This window comes from Enhydra lutris, unplaced genomic scaffold (assembly GCF_002288905.1).
Source record: "Enhydra lutris kenyoni isolate GAN:26980312 unplaced genomic scaffold, ASM228890v2 scaffoldscaffold43, whole genome shotgun sequence".
Lineage (NCBI taxonomy): Eukaryota > Metazoa > Chordata > Mammalia > Carnivora > Mustelidae > Enhydra > Enhydra lutris.
In genome coordinates, this window is record NW_019154127.1 from 5,834,277 (window position 1) to 5,855,559 (window position 21,283).

Below are 21,283 nucleotides of genomic sequence, written 5' to 3' on the forward strand. Positions count from 1 at the left end.
AGATCCCATTGGGCACCCTAGAAGTCTTGGCCATCACTGCATCACTCTGGTAGCCCCATGGCTTTAGGAGGCAAACACAGACTGTGCTCATCTATGTCTGTGATGGGGATATGGGAAAGCCTTGCTCTCTGTTCTTCAGCATTCTCCACAGACTCATGTCCCAGGACTTACAATTGCACAGTGACGTCCTTGCACTGAACAAAGGGCCCATTGAGTGTCTTTAATAAACCTGCTACCAGAAATCATAGGAGCAATGACAGTGGTGCAGAAGAAGCATTTTCTCAAAGAGGATTTAAAAATTATCTGTAGAAAAGTGAAATTGAATGTACTTCAGCATTTCTGAAACTTTTGGCTAAATTTTCAATGATCTCTGGGTCCTTGAAACTACCCTTACCTGGTCTTTTTGATGGCCTTTCTTCTAGATATCAAGAGTCTTCATCAAAGACATGCTGACAAACCCAATATGAAAAAGGAAAGAAAATGATTTGTTCAAAATCAGGACTCTGAAGGGCACCCAAGTACTTCAAATAATTTTGAAACAGTGAAGAGCTCTTTTCTTGTCAATTCACCGTCCTATTTCCCTTGATGTTTGTGATTAGAGGACAAGATCATTCATTTTTAATTTATTACAAAGAACATGAGTGCCCAGGTCACACCCTCTCTAGAAGACCTTCTCTTAAGTATGCCCAGTTTAATGGTTAAGCACTCAAGACCCCAAACCAGATGAGTGGAGAGTGCAGCCATGCCTCTTTCTAGCTGTGTGAACTTGGATGAGTTTCCTGGCCAGTCTGTTCCCCAGTCCCCTCTTTGTAAAACAAGGAGACTAACTGTCCCCACCATATAGGTGACAATAGTGATGTGAGTTCCTATTTGTTGCCACTCAACCCAGGGCCTTGTCCTTGGGAAATGCTACATAATAGTGCTTGTGCAATAAAATCTGATGTTTCTACAATGTTCTATCATCACTTCCTATGGGATGACTTCCTTCTCCTGAATTTTAATGATGATGTGTGCCAACCACAGCAATCTGGAGGTGTTGTTCTAAAAGTACCTAATTTTATCTCCCTTGCCCTAGAAAAACTATTGAAGGTCGGGTTAATAGGCCTGGATTCTTCTAAAAAGTAATCCCAGTCTACCGATTCTTTCTTGTTTGTCCTCAGCAGACTGGAATTGTGGATGCCTTTTATTTTCTGCTCTTAATTATGGGGAATATGGCTGAGCACCCTAATTTCAAGGCCCCTTCCAAGGGACTGTCAGTTTTTGCGAACAGCCTAAAACAGCTTTGGGAGGTGGGTGGAGCAGAGGTCCAACCAGGTGGGGTGGATGCAAACACGTTGGAAAGGGTCAGAATTACTGCATCTTTTTTTTTTTTTCTTTAAGATTTTATTTATTTACTTGACAGACAGAGATCACAACTAGGCAGAGAGACAGGCAGAGAGAGAGGGGGAAGCAGGCTCCCCGCTGAGCAGAGAGCCTGATGTGGGACTTGATCCCAGGATCCTGGGATCATGACCCGAGACGAAGGCAGAGGCTTTAACCCACTGAGCCACCCAGGTGCCCCATTACCGCATCTTTTTATTTCTGTGGACCTGTAAGTAGATGGGGAGCAACAATAGTGCATCGGTTCCCAAGGTTTCTCTGGAGCAGTGGTTCTCAAACAGGGGTGACTGCGTCTCTCAGAGGACATCTGACAATGTCTGGAGACATTTTTGATGGTCACAACCGGGGTAGAAGAAGCTACTGGCATTGAGTGGGTGCAGTCCAGGGGCTGCTGCTATACATCCTACAATATACAAGACACTTTTCCTTCGCAAAGAAAGGTCTGATCCCCAGGGTGAGCAGTGGTGAGGTTGAGCAACTCAGTACAGACTTATTGGAGGGCAAATTCTCAGCCTGCCTAGGCCTTTCCCTTACAGTGTCAGAACTGAAGTATCTCAAGCTCCTGCCCTCTCATCATACAGGTGGGACGGGGAGCAGAAGATCACAGTGCAAGGGTGCACACAGCACGGAGTCGAGACCCCGAGTCAGCCCCGAGCTCCTGTGACACACTCCAAACTGTGTCCATTGCCAGCCAGGCCACTGCGTCATAGGATGGGAGGGGGTAAGCCAGAGACATTCCAGCTGGGCTCTGCCTCCCGCCAGCACTGTGGCCTGGGCTGCTTTCTTAACCCAGCTTTGCTTCATGTGTCTTTTTTATTGTTATGCTATGGGCATTTTCTCCTAAGGTTTTTTTTTTTTTTTTTTAATTAAAAGAGTGGATGGTGGCAATGTGCCTGATGCATTGTAAGCACCTGGTGAATGTTGGTTGTCCTTCCCATTAATAAGCAGTGATGAAACTTCATTGTCACCTGACTCACAAACCCTTCCCAAAAACAGTGCACAGTGTGTGGGATCCGACGGAGCCTGGTGGAGGGGCTCTTCCCTCTCATCCTCCTGGTCCAGAACCTGTCAAAGGTCCTGCAGGAGGAGCTGCCCAGGCTCATTTGTGATGATGGGCTCTGAGGGCCCTTTTTGGCTTTCTCTCCTTCAGGCTGCGTGGTCTCTATTAGAACATGGAAGGGACAGATGAGGCTGTTTGAAGCAATGCTATGTGAATGACATGCTTGAACCTAACCTGACTTGGTTAGGCTGACGTGGGCAGCTTGGGCCTCACAGGGAGGCCACTGTGCGCCTGGGGGCCAGGATCCCCCAGCAAAAAAACAGAGCTTGGGTGATGGTCAAGTAGAAATCACAGAAGGAAGACAGAGAAGGAGGGAGGAAGGGAAGTGGGGCTGGGCAGGCCAGGCCCTGAGGTGTGTGCACATGGCCCTAAACAAGCATACAGGGGCGTTTTCTGAGTCACAAGAATTCCCAAAATATAATCTCTAGTGCACATCATGGAGTTTTTATTTCCCTGTCAATTGCACACTCTGCATAAGGAAAGCCAACTCATTTGAGGTAATACAGAATCACCTTTCCAAAGGACTTTTATTAGTTTACTGTTTTTTTTTTTTTTATTGTAGAGAATAATTAGCTTGAGAGCCTTTTAATTTGTTCCCATTAAGATGTTTGCATAGCAGCAATTAGAGCCTGGCGGGCTCTCTGCATTCTCTGTGAGCAGGGGCCTTTCACCGGCTGTGAGCTGGCTTTGGGGGGAAACGTAATTAATTCTTGCGGCCTTTGCCACGTGGAGCCCAAGGAGAAAGGGAAGGAACTTTCTGTGACTCTGTGGGACTGGTCGTAGAAAACCCAGATGAGAAATGCCTTTTATACAAATAAGGTTAAAAAGAAAAAGAAAACCTCAAACCCACCTACTTGAAAACAGGATTTGTAATGATGTCAAAGCACTTTTGAAATTGATAAATGTTTCTGCCGAAGGGTGGAGAGACTGTTCTGAAAGGCTCACCAGGGAGTGGGTCTCTTGCTCTGCAACTGGCCCCCGGAGATGTGGACGGTCCTGTTTACAGGAGGGGCAGAAGCCACTTGTTGCTGTCAGAGTCGAATCCACTGCTTCCAGGTCAAATTTTTATCTCAACCATAGGAATAACTAGATAGGAGTGTTCGCTGGGACCTTCACTGAAAACCCTGGCCAGACTCAGGGTCATGGCCGTGTAGGTTCTGGGGGCTTCCTGGAGGATGAACTCAGGAGTGAGGCCCCTGATGACTGGCCAGATCATTCTGTGGGTTCTTCTGTATGTTGGGTCCTGGACATGGACCAGGATGGGGCAAGAGATGTACCTGAGACACAAATTTAAGGCAGTGCCATCTCTCAGAGTCATGCCAGAGTGCAGGGCCAGCTGGAATCCTGAGAGTGAGCACCTCCCTAAGACATTCTGGAAAGTGCCTTGCTGCCTCAGGAGAGGGTCACCCCTGCTGGATTCCCAGACTGATAGATTAAGACAACTGGCTGCGAAAAAATACTTAGTGATGGCTTCTCTCCCCGCCTAAACCAGCACTTCACTATTGTCTTGGGAACAGGTTATCCTGGCTCACCCTCTGGTTTGAGATCACTGGCTTAGAGAAGTGTCTCTTGTGGACTGCCCTGGATCCACATGAACATCTCCCTTGGGGGCGGCTCTGATGGGGAGGGGCCGGAAGGGTAAAAAGAGCGGGTAAAGGCAGCACTGATACTGACGGGAGGGACTCCCAGGCACTGAGTGTGCCCAGTGTCATGTCAGCAGTCCCAGACCGTGGATGGTACCCCTGGCCACCTGAGGTTCAACCTCCCTCCACCCTCAATGCACACGGTGTCAGCTGCTGTCCAGGGGCCCCGACCAGTCTCTAGCCAAATCAAACCAAGAGGATGGTGACTTTCCTGTGGACAGACCGTGGGCTCTGCAGTGAACACCTCCATTTGTTCCTGGCTCCTGCATTTACTAGCAGCCTCTCACCTCAAGCAGGTTGCCTAACTTCTGCATGCCACACTTCCCTCAATAAAACTGTATTAGTCACGAGAATTCCTACTCCTAGGTTTGTGCGAAGGATTTAATGAGGTAACACAAGAAAATGCTTGGCACCATGCCCTGCTGGAACATAGCTTGTGCTCAATAAATTCCAGCTTGACTCCGATCAGTTTAACTCTGGTGAGCTCAGCACTCAGCCAAAAAGCACTACGATCATTTCTGCGCTGCTCCATGGTGAGGGAAGTTGGCCTAGTCGTTCATCTCAGCACGTGCCTGGCTCTTGGCACAGCCGCAAGGCTGTGTTCTGGGCTTAGCAGAGGTTATTTCCCTGCCCTCGCCTCTTTTCTGTACAGCCTCCGTGGCATTTCTCAGGGTTACTTTTTACCTGCTGACTTCTTTTATGTGTCCACCGCTTCATATATTTTAGCTCAATTCCTCTTGCCAACCATGCAAAGTAGGGATCATTGTACCCACTTGACAGATGAGAGACTTGGGCTTTGCAGGTTTAGGGGAATGGCTTCAATTCACACAGGTGGTAAGTGCTGGTGACAGAGTAGGAACCAACCCCCTGATCCCAACCCCCTGGACTCCCTGCCCTCCCTCTCCACCCATGACCCACACCCTCTAGTCAGGCCTGTCTTTCTGGTCTCCCTATCAAAGACAGCTCATAGAAAAGGACCTCATGGTGAAGCACACAGGATTCCTTCTGGAGTGAAGTTTATGCTGAAACATCAGTTGAAGCTTCCAGGTGAAGAACAAAGAAAGGTTTGCTTGTGGAAGCTGAGTCCCAGTTAACAAGATAAAAAATTTGCAGGTTATCTGGAAACTTTCCGTGTCACATTGAGGTATTATTGGAGGGGGAGGAAAAACCATTGCAACTTGCACTTTCAGGTGTCTCTTATTTCAATGTCTATTTTTAGGATGTGTTTTATGATGCATAGGCCATAATTACATCAGTATAGAAGGGCAGGCATGTCGTTTGTAAGTAAATAACTATGCCTAGGTTTTGAGGCATGCTAATTAAGTTTTATTTGTATGTCACATGATCAAAAGGGTTTGGAAATGACTCTCGATTTCAGAAGTTCCTGTACCACTTACAAAAAGCTTTGTCCAATTCAGTCCATCATGGGGAGAAATCCCACTGGGTTCTTTAAGGCATACAGATTTTTTATGCTAGCCTCTACAAGTGTTCGTGTGCGCGTGTGTGCGTGTGTGCACATGTAAGAGAGAGAGAAGGTTGGAGAGAGGAAAAGCCTTTATTTTTCTTGAGAGAGACTACTTGAGAGTCCAAGTGCTTTGAATCGGGAGTGCTGGGAGGACATATAACCTCGATGGGAGCTGTAGCCTGGGTTCAAATCCTGTGGGAAGACAGCATTCTCCCACTTCCTAGGAGTTCCTTTGAGAGCTGGAGGCTGGCAGTCCCGGCCCAAGCCTCCTCTCACCCCTCCGCGAACACGCAGTTCCTCTGGTTGTTCAGATTTCAAAGAGACTCTCATTCAAACCAACCTGGTTAACCCTAAAATTGCTTAAGGGGGTGGCGGGCATGTGGTGGGTAGCTGAGCTACGGCATTGCCGGGTTTATCGGGTAAAAGAGAACATCCAAACCACAGGGCGGGTGAGAACCTCCAAATCACACCAGGGCAGAGGAGGCTCTTCCGCAGGCAGCTTCGTTCCTAAGCTTCTGCCCAGCTCCATCTAAATGGCCCTGTTCAATGTTCCCCGGCAATGAAAGGGATTTAGCCTATAAATGGCTGTGGTGTCTGACCAATGAAAAGAGTAATTAAGGAAGATCAGGAGAGCTATCTGCTAATCATGGGGACTCCCAGGTGGAATCTGCCACCGATGGATATATATATAAATATATATATATATATTTATATTATTTATATATCTATAAATATATAAGTATACGTACTTTATATATTACTCATTACGTGTTATATACTATGTATCTTATGTCATACAAACAGTTGGTATTGCGAGAGTTATACAATTACACAGTTTCAAATGCCGACTGAAACTATATAGAGCTATCTCTATAGAACTATATTCACACATAACCTCAAAAGCATCATACAGGACCCTGTCTCCTGGTTTATTTATTTAAACAGATTATCTACCCCTCTGATACAATGATCTCTTTGTTTTGAACACAACCCAGAGGGAAGTGGGAAGTGTATGGGAGGCATAGCTTCTTTTCTTAAAATGTGAAGCAATGATGTGGGATGATTGACAGCTGGACAGAATGTCCATTGTTGGCATTTGTACCTCTTTACATGCCCCACCCCCTTCACAGTCTTAATCTTTGTTTAAGGTTGTTTAATAATTGTTCCTCTGCTCTAGAACTTTGGGAGTCAGAACCATTCTGATCTTTATAAACAAACAGTAGGTTCAATAATAATGACCTTGGTGCTTGAGTTTCTGTTCACACCTGCCAAGGCCTATGTAATTTCATATTCCTCATTCCCGCCACATTATGTACGCCATCCTGTAAAGGTCTGGGACAGGAGAGAAGACTCCCAGAGTATACAGCTATTTTTCCTTCCTCACAGGTCCTCCAGACCCTTGGATGGGCTTTATACATATACGCAGTTTCAGATTTTTACAAATTATGCCCGTGCAAAGTGGGTGAGTGTCAGGTCCAGCTGTGACTGCTGGGGAGGGGGATGGGGCTGCACAGAATCTGCCTGCACATGGCATGAAATGAGGGGTTTGGTGCACAGAGTTCAAAGGGCAGCAGAAGTTATGTGATAAAGGACAGCAAACTGCAGTTGGCATTAAAACTGCTCCCAGAGGAAAAAACATGTCCCCCAAACCAATGTATTTCAGTTTATCTCCATTCCCTTTCACACATTTTGAGGCTAACATAAAAAATAACCATTGAAGGATATGCATGCTAAAATTTTTTGCATAGCAGAAGGAAACTGCTTCTACCTTGAACAATGAGAAAACTTCTCTGACAACTTGTTTCTCGCCCCTAAGAAGGCTCGCCCCAGGGTGGCCCATGACCACAGGGGAGCATGCAGTGTGTTTAGGATTCTAAGTGACTTGTTGGCTCTTTTAAACACACCCCTATCTGGCAAACTGACTCACGCAAGAGTTTCTAGACATTTGTTTGAGCTCTAATAATGAAAAAAGAATGTCTGAAATCCTATACATTTTCAGGAGAACTCAAGTTGTGCTCAGGACTAAGGTAGCTCTCAAGGAGAGGGAGAGACAGGTCTGCTTTTGGTGCTCTCAGGCTGTATCGATTTGTCACTCCTCTTATGGCCCAGAGACCAGGAAATGTTCTTTCTAGGACTCATAGTCTCCGTGGAGGACATCCCAAACACCAGGAGTAAGAGCTGGGTAGCTAGCGAGGAAGGTGAGGTACAAAGTGCGAAATGTCGGAGCCATATAATTCTTATTTCAATGGACTAGCTTTTAGGATTTGGCAAGTCGCATCCTTGAGTCCGAATCAATTTAGCACAGCTGTGGGTTGACACAAAGAAGCATCCGTTTTAAAATCAGCACAGCCATTGGGCAAACCTAACCAGCCAACTAAGATTTCTATTTTTGGTGACCTTTTCCATGTGGGCTCCTAAAATGCTCACTATTTAGAAAGAAGACCATGTGAAAATACACACAAGGACCATGGGCCGGGAGGAAACCGGCCCACACCAAATCAATGATTCTCTAAGTGCACACCGATCTTACAGCACAACAAAATGAAAGATTTACATTGTTTCTTATTTTAGAGAAAAACTGAATGAAGTTTTTTTTTTTTTTTTTTTTTGGTCTTAGGGAGGCTTTGACTTGCCTGGAGACAGCTTTGCATCCTGACTGAGGAAGTAGACAGGGCCCATCATTACAAAGCAGAAATAATCTATCACTTGCAGAAATACAAGGTGTGAATAAACAGTCTATCTCCTAGAGAGAGGGTTATTATCTGGCTGTTATATTTCCATTGAAGATAAAAATATATTGCAGTGAAGTTAAGGAGGACAACTTAAAAAGAAAAAAAAAATCCCCTCAAGAAATTCTGTAGAAAAGAAATCTCTTAAAAAAAAAAAAGTTGTGAGGAGTTCTGCTGTGGGGCTTTGAGAATGCAGAAAATCGAGGGCCAGGGAAAAGTGAACTATTTCTAGTTATTGACCAATACATCAGCCCCAGGGCCAGGTGGGGTGGTTCTTGGACAAGCAACATGCTTGTGAGGCTGTCTGCATTTCTTCTCTCACAGGAGAGGCAAGTGTGATTCTGCCTTCCACAAAGAACATCGATGTGACCTTGACTCCATGTAACCAGCCCCCAGCCCTGCCCCATCACATCTCCTGCCTTTTTGCTGTCAGTAAACCCAGAATAAACACCCTGGGGGCGCCTGGGTGGCTCAGTGGGTTAAAGCCTCTGCCTTCAGCTCAGGTCATGATCCCGGTGTCCTGGGATCGAGCCCCACATCGGGCTCTCTGCTCAGCAGGGAGCCTGCTTCCCCACCCCCCACGGCCTGCCTCTCTGCTTACTTGTGATCTCCCTATCTGTCAAATAAATAAATGAAGTCTTTAAAAACAAAACAAAACAAAAAACCAAACCAAACCAAACAAAAAACACCACGTGTCCCAGTCTCAACTTCCATCCACAAGTTAAAGAATTCAGGGTTTCTCTACATGTATTTTCAAAGCACTACTGACAGAAAAGTGTTGGGACAGATGTGACGCAATGTCATCGGGAAGCACACAGTCTAGGAACCGCTTTTGCTGTCTTAGGAGATGGTGCACAGGGGTCCAGCTACCTGCCCTCTGCTTTCCTCTGCTCTTAGGACAGGCCAGACTGGACTCCTCTGTCCTAAGCACCTTCCAAACAGAGGCATTGTGACATGGGTCTGACCTACAAGATCTATAAGGGGAAGTTCACAGAGATAGGCTTCCTTTCCTGAAGCAAAAGACAGAGCCTCACAAGGAGAAGGGGTTGGCAACTCCTTCTTGCCTGGACAGATCTGAGGGGCCATGGGGCTGTGCTTCTAAACTGGCTGCCTCAGGAGACATGCCAATACCTGGCTGTTCAAGCCACTAGAGTCAGATTTTCCTAACAGAACTCTCACTGATAGACCCTAGCAGGAGCTTTACACTTTTTTATGTCACTGTGGTAAAATGTATTACTGCAATCATCTTTTGGATCCGTGGTTTATTTCTCTATGTTAGCTCCTCTCTCCCTTCTGGGGCATCATTCCATATTATCAGGAGATTAGCATGGAAGAAGGGAGAGTGAGAGATTCACAAGGCTGAGAGTATGAGAGTGTGTCTCTCTGACAACAAGGGGAAGGCGGCAATCCAGAGGAGTGACCAAGCAGACTTTTCCAACATGCCAAAGGTTACTTGAGGCTTTTGAGTTCTGTTTTGTGTACCATGAACCACCCATAATTCTCCTAAAGCATTCCCTCATTATGTTCAGGATTTACAAAGCTCTTAAAGGAAATGTTCCCTTCCCACCACTCTGGGCCATCATAGTTATGACATCTTTTGGCGGGGAAGGGTTACAGGCCAAGAAAGACACATTGCCTAAGGCTTATTTTACTCAGCAAAAAAGGCTTAACAGTGGGGATTGGTGGCACCAAGTAGGAGGGATGGGGGAACTTAAGGAACCAGAACTACAGGGAATGTGTATTGCAGATTTTACTCTCTGCTCCGGTACCAGAAAAGCTTCTAGAGAATTCTCTAAAGAGTGAGAATTAGAAAGAAAAATTTTTTGAGTGAATGTGGGAGAATGCTTCGAGTGTGTAAAAATGGTAGGATGACCTTTCCTATCAGGAAGTAAAATAATAGAATAATAATAATAATAATAATAAAAGTCCCTTCATGTTGTGAAGCTAAGAAATGTGTGATGTGCTCCACGGTAGCTCTCTGACGCGTTCAAAGATTTCGAACAGGAACTCTGTAACTCAGAGGCAGGCACGTTGAGAACATCGCCAGCCCCTTTTGTAGAACTCGAATGAGACACAGAGACATTTAATGACTCATCTGGGTCACTAGGAAGCTACCTGAAAAACTGAAAATGAGCTCAAGCTTCCTGTGCAGGCCTCTGCTCCCTCCCCCAACCAGCGAGCAGCCCAGGTGCCAGCATTTCTGGTTTTTGATAAAATATATGATCAGAAATGTCGTGAGAAGCACGGAAATAGGCAGCCTCTCAGAGGTCTGGATGACTTGCATGGAGTTCAAGGGAGAAAGGGCTTTTTCACTAAGAAGGACTTGAGGAAAAGAAAGCTGCACCAGTACACTCAGAGGAGAAATGTGTCAAAATTGATGTTGCAACATGGCCCGATTGGCCTCAATACTTCAAAGCTACACTTGTTCAGTCGAATTGTATAAAGGGCCCAGGCTCTTCTTTGGTTCTCTTTGTGGGTACTTCTAAGTCAAGCAAGGGTGACAAGCCGATGGGGGGGGGGATAAAAGGCCATCAGGACGACTTGCTTACAACTTACTTACAACGACTTCCCACAGCCCACTGGGGTTCCTGCCATTTGACCTTTGCCCAGGATCTATGGCTGTAGCCCCCACCTAGACCACTCTTCTTTACCTCTGGGTTCCCACCCTCCACCTCTTCTCTAACTCCTGCATCACCTTCTCCACAGAGCCTCCTCTAGGACCCTGGGACCTCTCCTTTCCCAAAGTGTCTTCTGAGATAACCGAACGTGGATAGCCAATTAATATTTCTGGACCGTTCCTGTGATTGTGCTGAGCACTTGACCCAGGTGACTTGATTCAGGCCACACAATGACTGTCACAAGAGGTACCGCTGTCCACATTTTATAGACTAGGAAACCGAGGCTCACTAGAGAAGCTGCCTGGCTAAAGTCGGAAAAATGGAAAAGAGAAGTCCATCATCACTGGGCAATCTGTGCATACCCCACATTCACCCCCTTCTCCTGGCTTCCTCCTTCCTCCAGTACTATTTGTTCCCATACCGCCCCCCCCCGCCCAGTTTCTCTCCTCTACATCGACACCCAGCCAAGCCCTGGTTGCTCTAATAAAATCTCTGTGTGAGGCAGCCTTGGAACCTTCCTCTGCCCAGACCCAACATCAGACCCAACCTTGCTTTCGCAGTAAAGGGGCAGGTCTTTTCTGAGCATACATTTCAGGTTTATTTCAAGGGAACAACAGAATCTCCCAGCTGCTAGTTTCTTTCTAAAAGCTCTCAAGGCTTCTTGCTGCTTAGCCCCTGGATCAGCAGCCCTTTCTGCTCAGGTTTCTGCTACTGGTCACTCAGGGGCCTGCCCTTGGTATGTGAGCAGGTGTGGGGCCTCTGGTGGCCTGCCACTCCCCACCCCCACTGCTGGCACGTGTCTTGGAAGAATCTGAAATACAGATACAGTCCCGCTGGAGGGAGTAGAACCAAGGTGTGGGTTCTTTTGGGAATGACTCTCTGCTCTTTTAAAGCTTAAACACTTCAGAATTTCTTTGTCATCTTCAAAGGTTTGTTAGCATGCAAAGCAACAACATGGCGAAGGGTAGGATTATGAGTTTAGATGGGTTTTTAGCGCCTTTTTTTTTTTTCTCAGTTTCAAAATGTGTGGGCAGTTTCAAGATGCGAGGCTCTATTTTGTACCGAGGGACCTGGGGTCTGATTCTTCAGCATCCAGGAGAGCCCCCAAAGAAAGGCAGAGTTTTCTTATGGGCCAGAGGGAGTAAGATCTGCTAAGATGCACGTCTTGGGCTGAACCGTGTCCCCTCCAAAATTCCTGTGTTGAAGTCCTAACTCCTAGCACCTCAGAATGTGACTGTAGTTGGAGATGTTTTTTTTTTTCCTTTTTTACAGAGGTGATGACTGTTAAGTGAGATCATTAGGGTAGGTCCTCATGCCATACGTCTGGTGTCCTTATAAGAAGGGGACACCGGGACACAGACACGTGCAGAGGGAGACCACAGAGAAGCCCACCATCCACAAGCCAAGGAGAGAGGCTCAGAAGAAACCAGTCCTCCTCACACCTTGAAGCTCCACCAGGATTCTCCATGAGACTTCTGGCCTCCAGCATTGGAAGGTCAGGCATCCTGATGTTTAAGTCACCCGGTCTGGGGTACTTTGTCACAGTAGCCCTAGAAAAACCACACCGATTTCACACATTGCCAACTACGCATGTGCAGTTTCATCTACGGCTCTCTGCGATCTGGACCCTTGAGAGTCCAGAGGTGCGCACCTCATACATCAGGCTCGTATTCTGCCATTCCCTTTGAAAGCCGCCTCCAAGAAGACAGTAGTGAGTCAGCCTCGCTGAGATTTCTACCTGTGGTTCTAGGAACTCAGAGGCATATTAGCAGTCAGGCTTTGCATAGACCACTAAGCCACTTCTAAGAACGAGGCTACCTGAGGATTTTGCAAAAGTACATCTGTGCCACCGCTTTTCCTTTCCACAGTTACCGCCGCGCTTTGGGCTGGCAACCTGCACCACACGAGAGAACGCGCTTTGGGGTTCTGCAAGGCTGTACATTGCCGACCACGCGTGTTCATGCCAGGCAATTTTAATCACGTCTTCCCTCGTCCCCAAGGCAAATGAAGTGAGCGCTTGGCCCGGTGGGGTGGGAAGAGCATGGTGCTCTCTGCGGTAGACCACAGTCACTTTGCATGCCCTCTTTCAGACCCTTGCTTGCCTCTCATCAACAAGGGAACCCGGCCATCCTTGGTCCCACAGCTCGCTCTCTCCACTACGTTTCACATGTGTACTTTGCCCAAAATGAGTTATGGGCTTCCTTCTGTGAGGATTGCACGGACTGATAAAGTACATCCCAGGAAGAAAACAAGACGCCATTTCCCCCTGTAGGTCCTTGCTGCAGCGGGGGAGGGAACTCTCACCATAAATTATGCAAAGCAAGAAGTGACCATGGGGCTGAACGTGGCTAATGGCCGGTCTACGGGAACAGAGTTAGAACCCTGAGAGGAAACCATTGTTAGAGGGGAACAGACACAACACTCCTAGCGGCACGCTCTCAGGCAGAGCCCAGATGGCACCAAAGGCAATGACATTTTGCCACCTCTCTGACACTGGGGAGTGTGGATGGCTAATGCGGACCGTGTCAGCCCTCACCTTGGAGGGCCACCATGATAAAATCAACTGGGAAATTGCCAAGATTTCACTTGAAATGAAATCTCCATATGATATGATTAAGGTAGAGATTATAAATCCCCTGAGTTCCTTTTCCAGAGACCAAGGTGTGAACAAGGCCTTTTTTCATTAGGCCTTCTGAGACTTGATTTGGGTGTCAGGGCTATCTCTACAACACTTCCCTGAAAGCAGCATGCCCCTAGTTCCTAACCTGGGGTGGCCCGGTGACCTCTGTGAGCCCAGGCCCTGTGGCTCTGTGTCCAGGGCCTACCCCTGTTCTGGTTCCTGGCAGTTGAATAGGTCCCCAAGTCCTTCCACCGTTCCACTGTCTGGCCTGTAAGGACCACTTCAAAGGCAGCCCCGCACGACACACACACCATCCAATCTATTGCCCAGTGGACTGTTTCCCAGTTTCCTGAACCCGCCTTCCTGAGCGGATCAGCTGGGAAACAATAATGGCTTGGAGAAGAATATTGAAAGCCGAGCAAAGGCAGGAAGATCTTTCTGCCTGTTATTCTGCAACTATTGCTTCCTTTGCTTGTTCGTGGCCTAGAGGAAATGCAGCCGGGAGCGGTTCACAGCTTCTCACCAGCGGCCGGCCTCTCTGCCACGGGACCCCGGGCGCTGCTGCGAGGACAGTGACTCACGCCCATCGCATGATTCAACTTCACTAAAATGTCCTCAGCTGCCAGGAAAGAAGTACTTGCAAACCCTCTAATTTGAAGCTTTGAATCAGTTAATGACTTGCTTTCTTCCCTTCTCCTGAAATCCTACCCCCATACACACCAGCGCGCGAACACACACACACACACACACACACACACACACACAGAGCTTTGTCAAGTTTTTAAATTTCAGGGACCCGGAAGCACAGAGGCTCCGCGGCATTCACAAGAGCATTTGTTGTGACAAAGTGGCTGGCAGCCCTGTGCATTCCCTTGCTCATTTGGTTGTGTGCATAAATAATGAGTCACAGATACTATTTGGGTGCGCGTGAGTGTCTGTAGCCAGAAAATTAATTATTCCCCCGTCCCGTCCCACTCCACGCTGGCTCTGCCAAACCATCAAGCCACATTTCGCAGGCGTTGGTCAGAGTGCGTGCCCCGACACACGGCCATGCCTTCGTGACATTCTTATGTTATTATTTTTGTTTGTTTAAGCACAGCCCTCTTTTCCCACCAGAGATACACAAAAGGCACATGCACACACATACTCACACCCTCCTAGCTGCAACTCCAGCTACAGCTTTGCACATTTTTCAAGAGGCCGATTGCAAAACTGCAGACAGGTTTTCCACATTGGCTGTTCCTACGAAATGGAAGTGTGGGATCTGAAGACCCAGAGCTGTGACAACACTGGGCTTAGGAAACTTCTTCATTGCTCTTTGCAAGAGAGACCTCTGTACACGACAACTTGCATTTTTTTTTTCCCACCTTGAAAGACGCTGGCTGCCTCAGTGCACAGCGAGGCCCCATCCTGGGTATTTTTTACCCAGTCAAATCCGCCTGACTCCTGTACTCTCTGCCTTTAAAGGACAACTGAGCTGCCTGCCACTTTGCCCCTAAAGTCCCCAGGCCGGTCTAACGTGTGTCTGGGAGCCCGGCCTCCGCCTCCGGCCCATGCTAAACCCCAGGGCCGGCTGCCCCGTGGGTCCCGGGACGTGCTGAGCTCAGGATCCTCGGCCACAGTCCGCACAGGCAAAGGGGCAGAAAAGAAAACCCTGGGAGCTTCTCACCAGTTTTCTAATCTCTCTGACCTTAATCAGGAGCAGCCCAACTTACTTGCGCTTGACAAAGTTCTCACACACCAACCGAACACTTCAACAGCTTAGCTAAGTATTTATTAAAACATTTCTGAAGAGCTGCCATCTGATGAATAAGTAATCCAATAGCCTTGTAATCATACGCCCGAGTTTGAATTCTTTCCACAAAACAGACGGGGAATCGGCCCGAGCTACGTGCACCGGGTTACAATAGCGCTGCCATTTCGTTATCTGCCAAACTGAGCAAAAGTAGGAATCAAAAGACCAGAGCGTACTCACCTCTCATGAAGCACTGTGGGTATGAAGGAAATGACTCAAATATGCTGTCTGAAGCCATCGCTTCCTCCTGAAAATGCACCCTCTTCTGAAGGCGGGGGATTCAATGATTTCTTTCACCTTTGGAGTGAAAACCAAGAAAGGTCACTGTTGTCACCTCACGCCCCAGCATGGCTCCCTGCATCTCTGTTCCCCACCCCCCCGTACCTCTGGGGCTCCCTGAGCCCTCTGAAAAATGTACCTTTGTGAAAACAAATATTCAAATTGTTCAAGATTTAAAAAAAAAAAAAAGAAAGAAAGCGGCGTCTTGGCTGTGGGTTGGTGATGCTCTGCGAAACCCTGTGGTTTGCAGTCAGTGTGATTCGTCCTGCCTGCTGACCACTACGCCGGGCGCAGTCTTCTGACACTGCCGGCCTACCCAACTTGTGGTTCTGTGGTTGTTTATGAGGCCCAAAGAAGTTTTCACACAACCCAAATTACAAATTTAACTGTTCCCCTTTCCACAGCCCATCTTAATTGGTTCTTGCCAATCATGTGACTTAAGTGATGTCAAATTTTTTTTTTTTTTTTTACTTTCTGAGCAATGCCCTTCCTTCCCCCCACCTGCTTTCCCTCAGGCTGTGCAAGAAAATAGCCGAGGAGAGTTTGCAAGAGAGGGATCGTAGAGAAAAGTGACTCAGTCTCTTATTATATCGATGGTCTTTGCTGATGGAGGACAACTTGGGTCCTGTTGTTGTTATTTGTGGTTTTTGGAACTACTGATTATTTTGATAACAATTTCATTGCTGCTTATTCAATAGTAATTCAACCCTGGCATCATGCTTCTGCTCAGACAGGATGTGGATCCCATCCCTTAAGACGCTGGGCATCCGCTTGGGAGAATCCAGCCCTTAGTAAAGACTGTAACAGCCTAAGTGAAACTATAAAAGGAAAAACAAAATAAAAGGAAATGCTTTGCGGAGACTCTGACCCCTCGAAGGGTCTAGCAACTTGCTGATACGGTAAAGCTGAGAAAAAGGGGAAGCATTTTAATTTTGTGATGGAAAGACTTCTGTAATAAAAGCAAAATTATGGGGTTTTATTCCTCCTAAATGAACATCTTTTTAGTAAAGAGATGAAATCAGAGTTGTGTCTTAGGCACACACTGAAATTAGGAGTCTGAAGGCAAACAAAGAAAAGAGAGATCCTGTATTTTGAGCGAAAGCCAGTGGCTAACCTGCCCCTGTTTATTTTTTGTTTTCACCTGTGAAAGTTCAGTGCCTTGCCTCTCTCTACTTCAAGAGGCATCGAGAGGCTAATTCTGACCTGGAGGTACTCCGTCTAGCTCTACCATACCTACACTAAGAGTGAGTTAAGAAGACTTCACAGCAGATAGAGGAACCAGAAGGGATGCTTCCCCGGAGCAAGCCCCTTCTCATGCGACTGACCCAAGAATATCCTGTAGCTCATCCCCCACCTTTGGGAGAAGACACACCCGTCTGAGGTGCTAAAAACAGGGAGATTTTACATGTGGGCACACATACTTATTTCTCTCTCCTGCTCATTGCCTTTAAGTGCTAACAAGTAAGATAGTGTGCTTTGTGCAGTTCCAAGACAAAGAAAAACTCTCCTTCCCTCATTTATTTTTTTACTAACTTTGCCATCCTCTGCATACATCCGCCACAGCCCCACGTACACACTGCATTTCCGTGTACACGGTCCAGAGCAACGGAGGTGGTGGGTCTCAAATGCCAGCCCTGGATTCCCAGCTGCACAGGCAGAACTGGCAGACATGTTCTAGAGCCTGTACTGTCACAAGCGCCCTCGGTTTCCCCCTCATCCACTCGGTTTCGCCCAGACCCACAGCAATAATGTGCTCAAGGGCAAATGGCACAGGTCTTCTAAAAGGAAAAGACATGATTTTTACTTACTCCTGTTTTGACTAAGGCAGGAATTGAAACTCAAGAGGCTGCTTTCTCCTAGACTGGTGTGAGGTTAGTGAAAGAATGAATAATAATGTATGTATTTCTTTTATGATACTTATTCCTATCCAAACACAGTGATATTTCCTATTGCTTCTCAGTGCAAATCCCTCGTGAAGATAATTAAGCCTATGTCCCTGTGCTCCCTGATGAACTCAAGTCTGGGTCCGACCCCACGTCAGGCTCTTTTCTCTCCTCTGTACGTAAACTCCCTGGAAGGCTCTTACGAGCCGAATGCCGTAACATGCAGCTGCCACCTCAGAGCTGGCTCAGACTTATTAATGACTTAGCAATTCAACTGGCGACACAGATAAATCCTGATATTTCATTTTAGAAACTCCCCAGATGCCTTCAACCTTAGGTGTCCAGATGCTTGAAAGGAGGCTCTGGAGGTGTCAGCTGACTGCCCGCATTCTTGGCTTCTCTCTGCCGGCCTCACTAGAGCTGAAGAGATATCTTTCCTGGCAGAGTCTTCGTAGGACAGGTCACATTGAGAGATGACCGTAAGGCTGGGGTTTGCTAAAGCCTCACCTTATGCTGTCATCATTCATGATTGTCAGGGCCAGAGTTCCAACGGGGCACCAGGGGGCAGAGTGGAAGGCCTGCATGCTGGGCTACTCTGCCTTCCTCCAGGTTATCAGACACACCAGCCATAGCAAAACCTTACAGCTTGGTGAGGTAACAGTTGGAGTTTTCTGGCATCCTCCAAGTCATGACAATAAGCAGAGCCTCAGCCGGCCACTGGTGAACTTGACCTTATCACTTCCCTAGGAGCCCAAGATGAAAAGACGCATATGTTATCAGTGAGCCGCCTAGAGGAATAGTCAATCCTGTCTTAGCTAGAACTGTTGAGGATTCTTTAAGTTTGTGCACTGACCTACACCCTGTGACCTACTTCCTGCAAATGACTCAGACCCTGGGCTCCTGGCTTGGGAGTTGTACCCAAGCGGCTACGACCGACTGTGGCTTTGCCAAGTCATTGGATGGCAGTTTTCAACCTTGCTCAAACTGGCTATTGCTTCTACGTGCCATGATTAGGAGGGAAATATGCTCAGGTGTCATTTTTAATGCTTCTATAAAAATACCACCAAATATGGAAAGATGCACGGTTGCAAAGCCCTGTAATTAATGTATAAACTTCCTTGGTAGTCCAACTCCATCAAAACATTCTCTCTTAGGCTTTTGCATTCCGTGATACTGTGCACTGTCTCTGAGCATGTTAATTGTAAGGCAGATTCTTTGACCAGAAAGGAGAGGCAAAGAAGGACCTCAAAAAAAGGAGGTGGTCTAAATTTCCAAAAAGACAATGCTGCTAACTTATCTCTCTGTAGAATGCATTTTCATTCTTTTCTCAGTCTTTGTGTTCCAACAGAGGTGTTATCCAGAAACTTCCGTGCCATGCTGATGATCACCTCGGCGATGCATTTGAAACTAAGACATGGATGTCAGAGCTTCATGAAATGAATATAGCCTGCCCTTGGAAAACCCAGCAGGTTGAAATACCTGGAGGGCTCCACAGGCCCAGCTGTTCCAGAACTTCTTCCCTGGCCCCTCACAATGGCATCCACAATGGGGCATGGCTATCTTAGGCACAAGTCTCTCACTGTGCCTAGTAAAAGTAAAATTCAAATTTAAGTCCCCATAAAACTTTATTGTATGGCCAGACAGGACTTGCAGGATGTATTTCTTAACTTTGCCTAGAGGAAGATGTGTGGCTCTGTGGAGAGATAGAATTTAAAAAAAAGAAAGGAAAAAAAAAAAAAGACGGGTATTGAAACCCATCAATGAAACCGGTCAACTCATCTACTCAAAGCTGTCTAATGACATGAAAACCTGCTTAATGACCATCGTTTCCAATATAAGAGTGTAAAGTAAGCTGCTTCACTACCTGAAGGGTGGCCTGTGGGTCAGCAGCGTTGACATCCTCTGGGAACTTGTGAGGGCTCAGAATCTTGGGCTGTGTTCCAGGCGTACTGAGAACTGTCCCCAAGTGATTCCTGCACACATCAGCACTTGGAAAGGGTGGCCTTGAGGAAGCCCAGCACAGGTAGGGATTTGGTAAACAACATGTGATGATCATTTTCTACAGTATTTGAGATCTGTGTTTTCCTTAGAGCTTTCCAAAAAGTCTAATGTTTCTACCTTATTTCCTTGGCACAATATCGTGAACCCTAGATGTTTCTAGACAGCAGAAACCCACAAGAAGGGCAGCTCGTGTCCTCCAAGATAGAGCTTTCTCAGATTGTCACTCAGACCTCCCCTCTTAAGTGCTGGGTTTGGGTCAAGTTTACAAGTTGAGGTTTGATACACAATGTGGAGAGGTTTCTGTGCGTTCCATCTACCAAGCTAGTGGCCACATGGATATAAACAGAAGACTTTTCCCCCTCCAGGGGCCTCAAATGCTGAGTTTGCACTAGTTTGCATTTTGGAAACACATCAATCCTGTGAGGTCTTCCTGACGCACACCACATGTTCACAGGGCAGCGCTGCAGGTGGCCTCCGTTGTCCCTCATGGGCTGTCCTCCCCGCGGGAGACCTGCTTCTGCTCTGCAGCCATCACCCTTGCAGATATCATATCCTGTGCTTTTTTCCAAAAGGAGGGACCCACCCTTACGTTGTCCTCACTTGGATTGGCCAAACCAGAGCCCGGAGGACCCACTTACTCAGGCATTCAGGAGTTCGGCTACCTCATTCAAATGCATCTGGATCCTTTCAGGTCTGCCCCGGGCCAGGAATCTTGTTTGGAAGGGTTTCTCCTTACAGAATTTTGGCTCTTCAGCTTCTGGTGCCATTTGAAACCAGGAGGGTAAAACTGGAAAACTTAAACAAACCCTCTTTGAATGTTAGAAATGTTCAGCATTCGAGGTTTGGTCAAATGACGGAAAACATTCTGGGTTGGTACTGAACTTTCCAGCCTGTTCCTCCAACCTTGAGGCTAATTTTAGCATGGGATCCAGGCAGGGAAAGCTAAAGGAAATGAAGCAACTAAATTTACTCTGAGTTGGAGAAGCCGGAATTTACATTGGTTAGATAGTGTAAGACTCAATAATTCAGTTTAGGTGGCAAATCATGAGTGTCCCCAGTGTGATGGAAGCACCTGGCTTCACTGGCTTTGGGGACTTTGAACTAGTCTTGTAATGGCTACTCATTTTCCTGGTAGTAGGCAAATTAACGAGCTTCCGCATAACTCCCTACCAACTGAAGTATAATACGACCTTTTTCACTGGTGTCTTGTGAAGAGCAATAATTTTTGGACTATGCAAAGTGGTTTTGAATGGAATTGAAAAGAGACCCGTGGTTGATGCTTCAATATGGAAACGAGCAATAGGTGAATTTTAATACTTGAACTTGCTGAGTATCACAAACACCTGACGTCAGGACCCAGGCGAGAGGTCTGGGTAGGAATAAGTTGAAGAGAGCCTGCCCAGTCAGGGCTGGAGAAATCTTTAGTATTCATCACTTAATTTTCGAAGTAAATGTTCTTTTGGAAGAATATTATTCAGCCCTCCCAACACAAGCTGCAGATTCTTACAGAACCTCGAAAAGTCAAAATTAAAAGAAAACATCAACTGTCCTGAGAAAACAAAATATTGCACTTAAAACTGTAGGTGTGTATTTTAATTTCCTCTTCTTTAAATTCCTTTCCCCTCCTTTGCCAGCTCAGCAGCTGGCTGCATTTCTGGGTGGAGAGTGGGAAGGAAGATCTTGCCTGCCTTCTGGTTCTGATTTCATCTTCTTCCCAAGTTTTCAGTTTACTCAAAGCAGAGAGAGAAAGCAGAGATATTACCATGTGCCACACCACTGGAACCACACTAGAGGTACCAGAGCCAAACCC

At 46.8% G+C, this 21,283-nt stretch overlaps 1 protein-coding gene across 2 annotated transcripts in view; it reads right to left on the reverse strand.

Annotated features, from left to right (window-relative positions):
• The window catches only part of LOC111155817 (runt related transcription factor 1), a 243,570-nt gene extending 227,986 nt beyond the window's left edge, over positions 1–15,584 (reverse strand). For both annotated transcript variants that reach the window (XM_022516233.1, XM_022516231.1), the window contains exon 1: positions 15,491–15,584. In XM_022516233.1, the coding sequence (XP_022371941.1) occupies positions 15,491–15,548 (58 nt within the window). In that variant the 5' untranslated portion in view covers positions 15,549–15,584. The remainder of the gene's footprint in view (positions 1–15,490) is intronic.
• Positions 15,585–21,283: the final 5,699 nt, after the last annotated feature.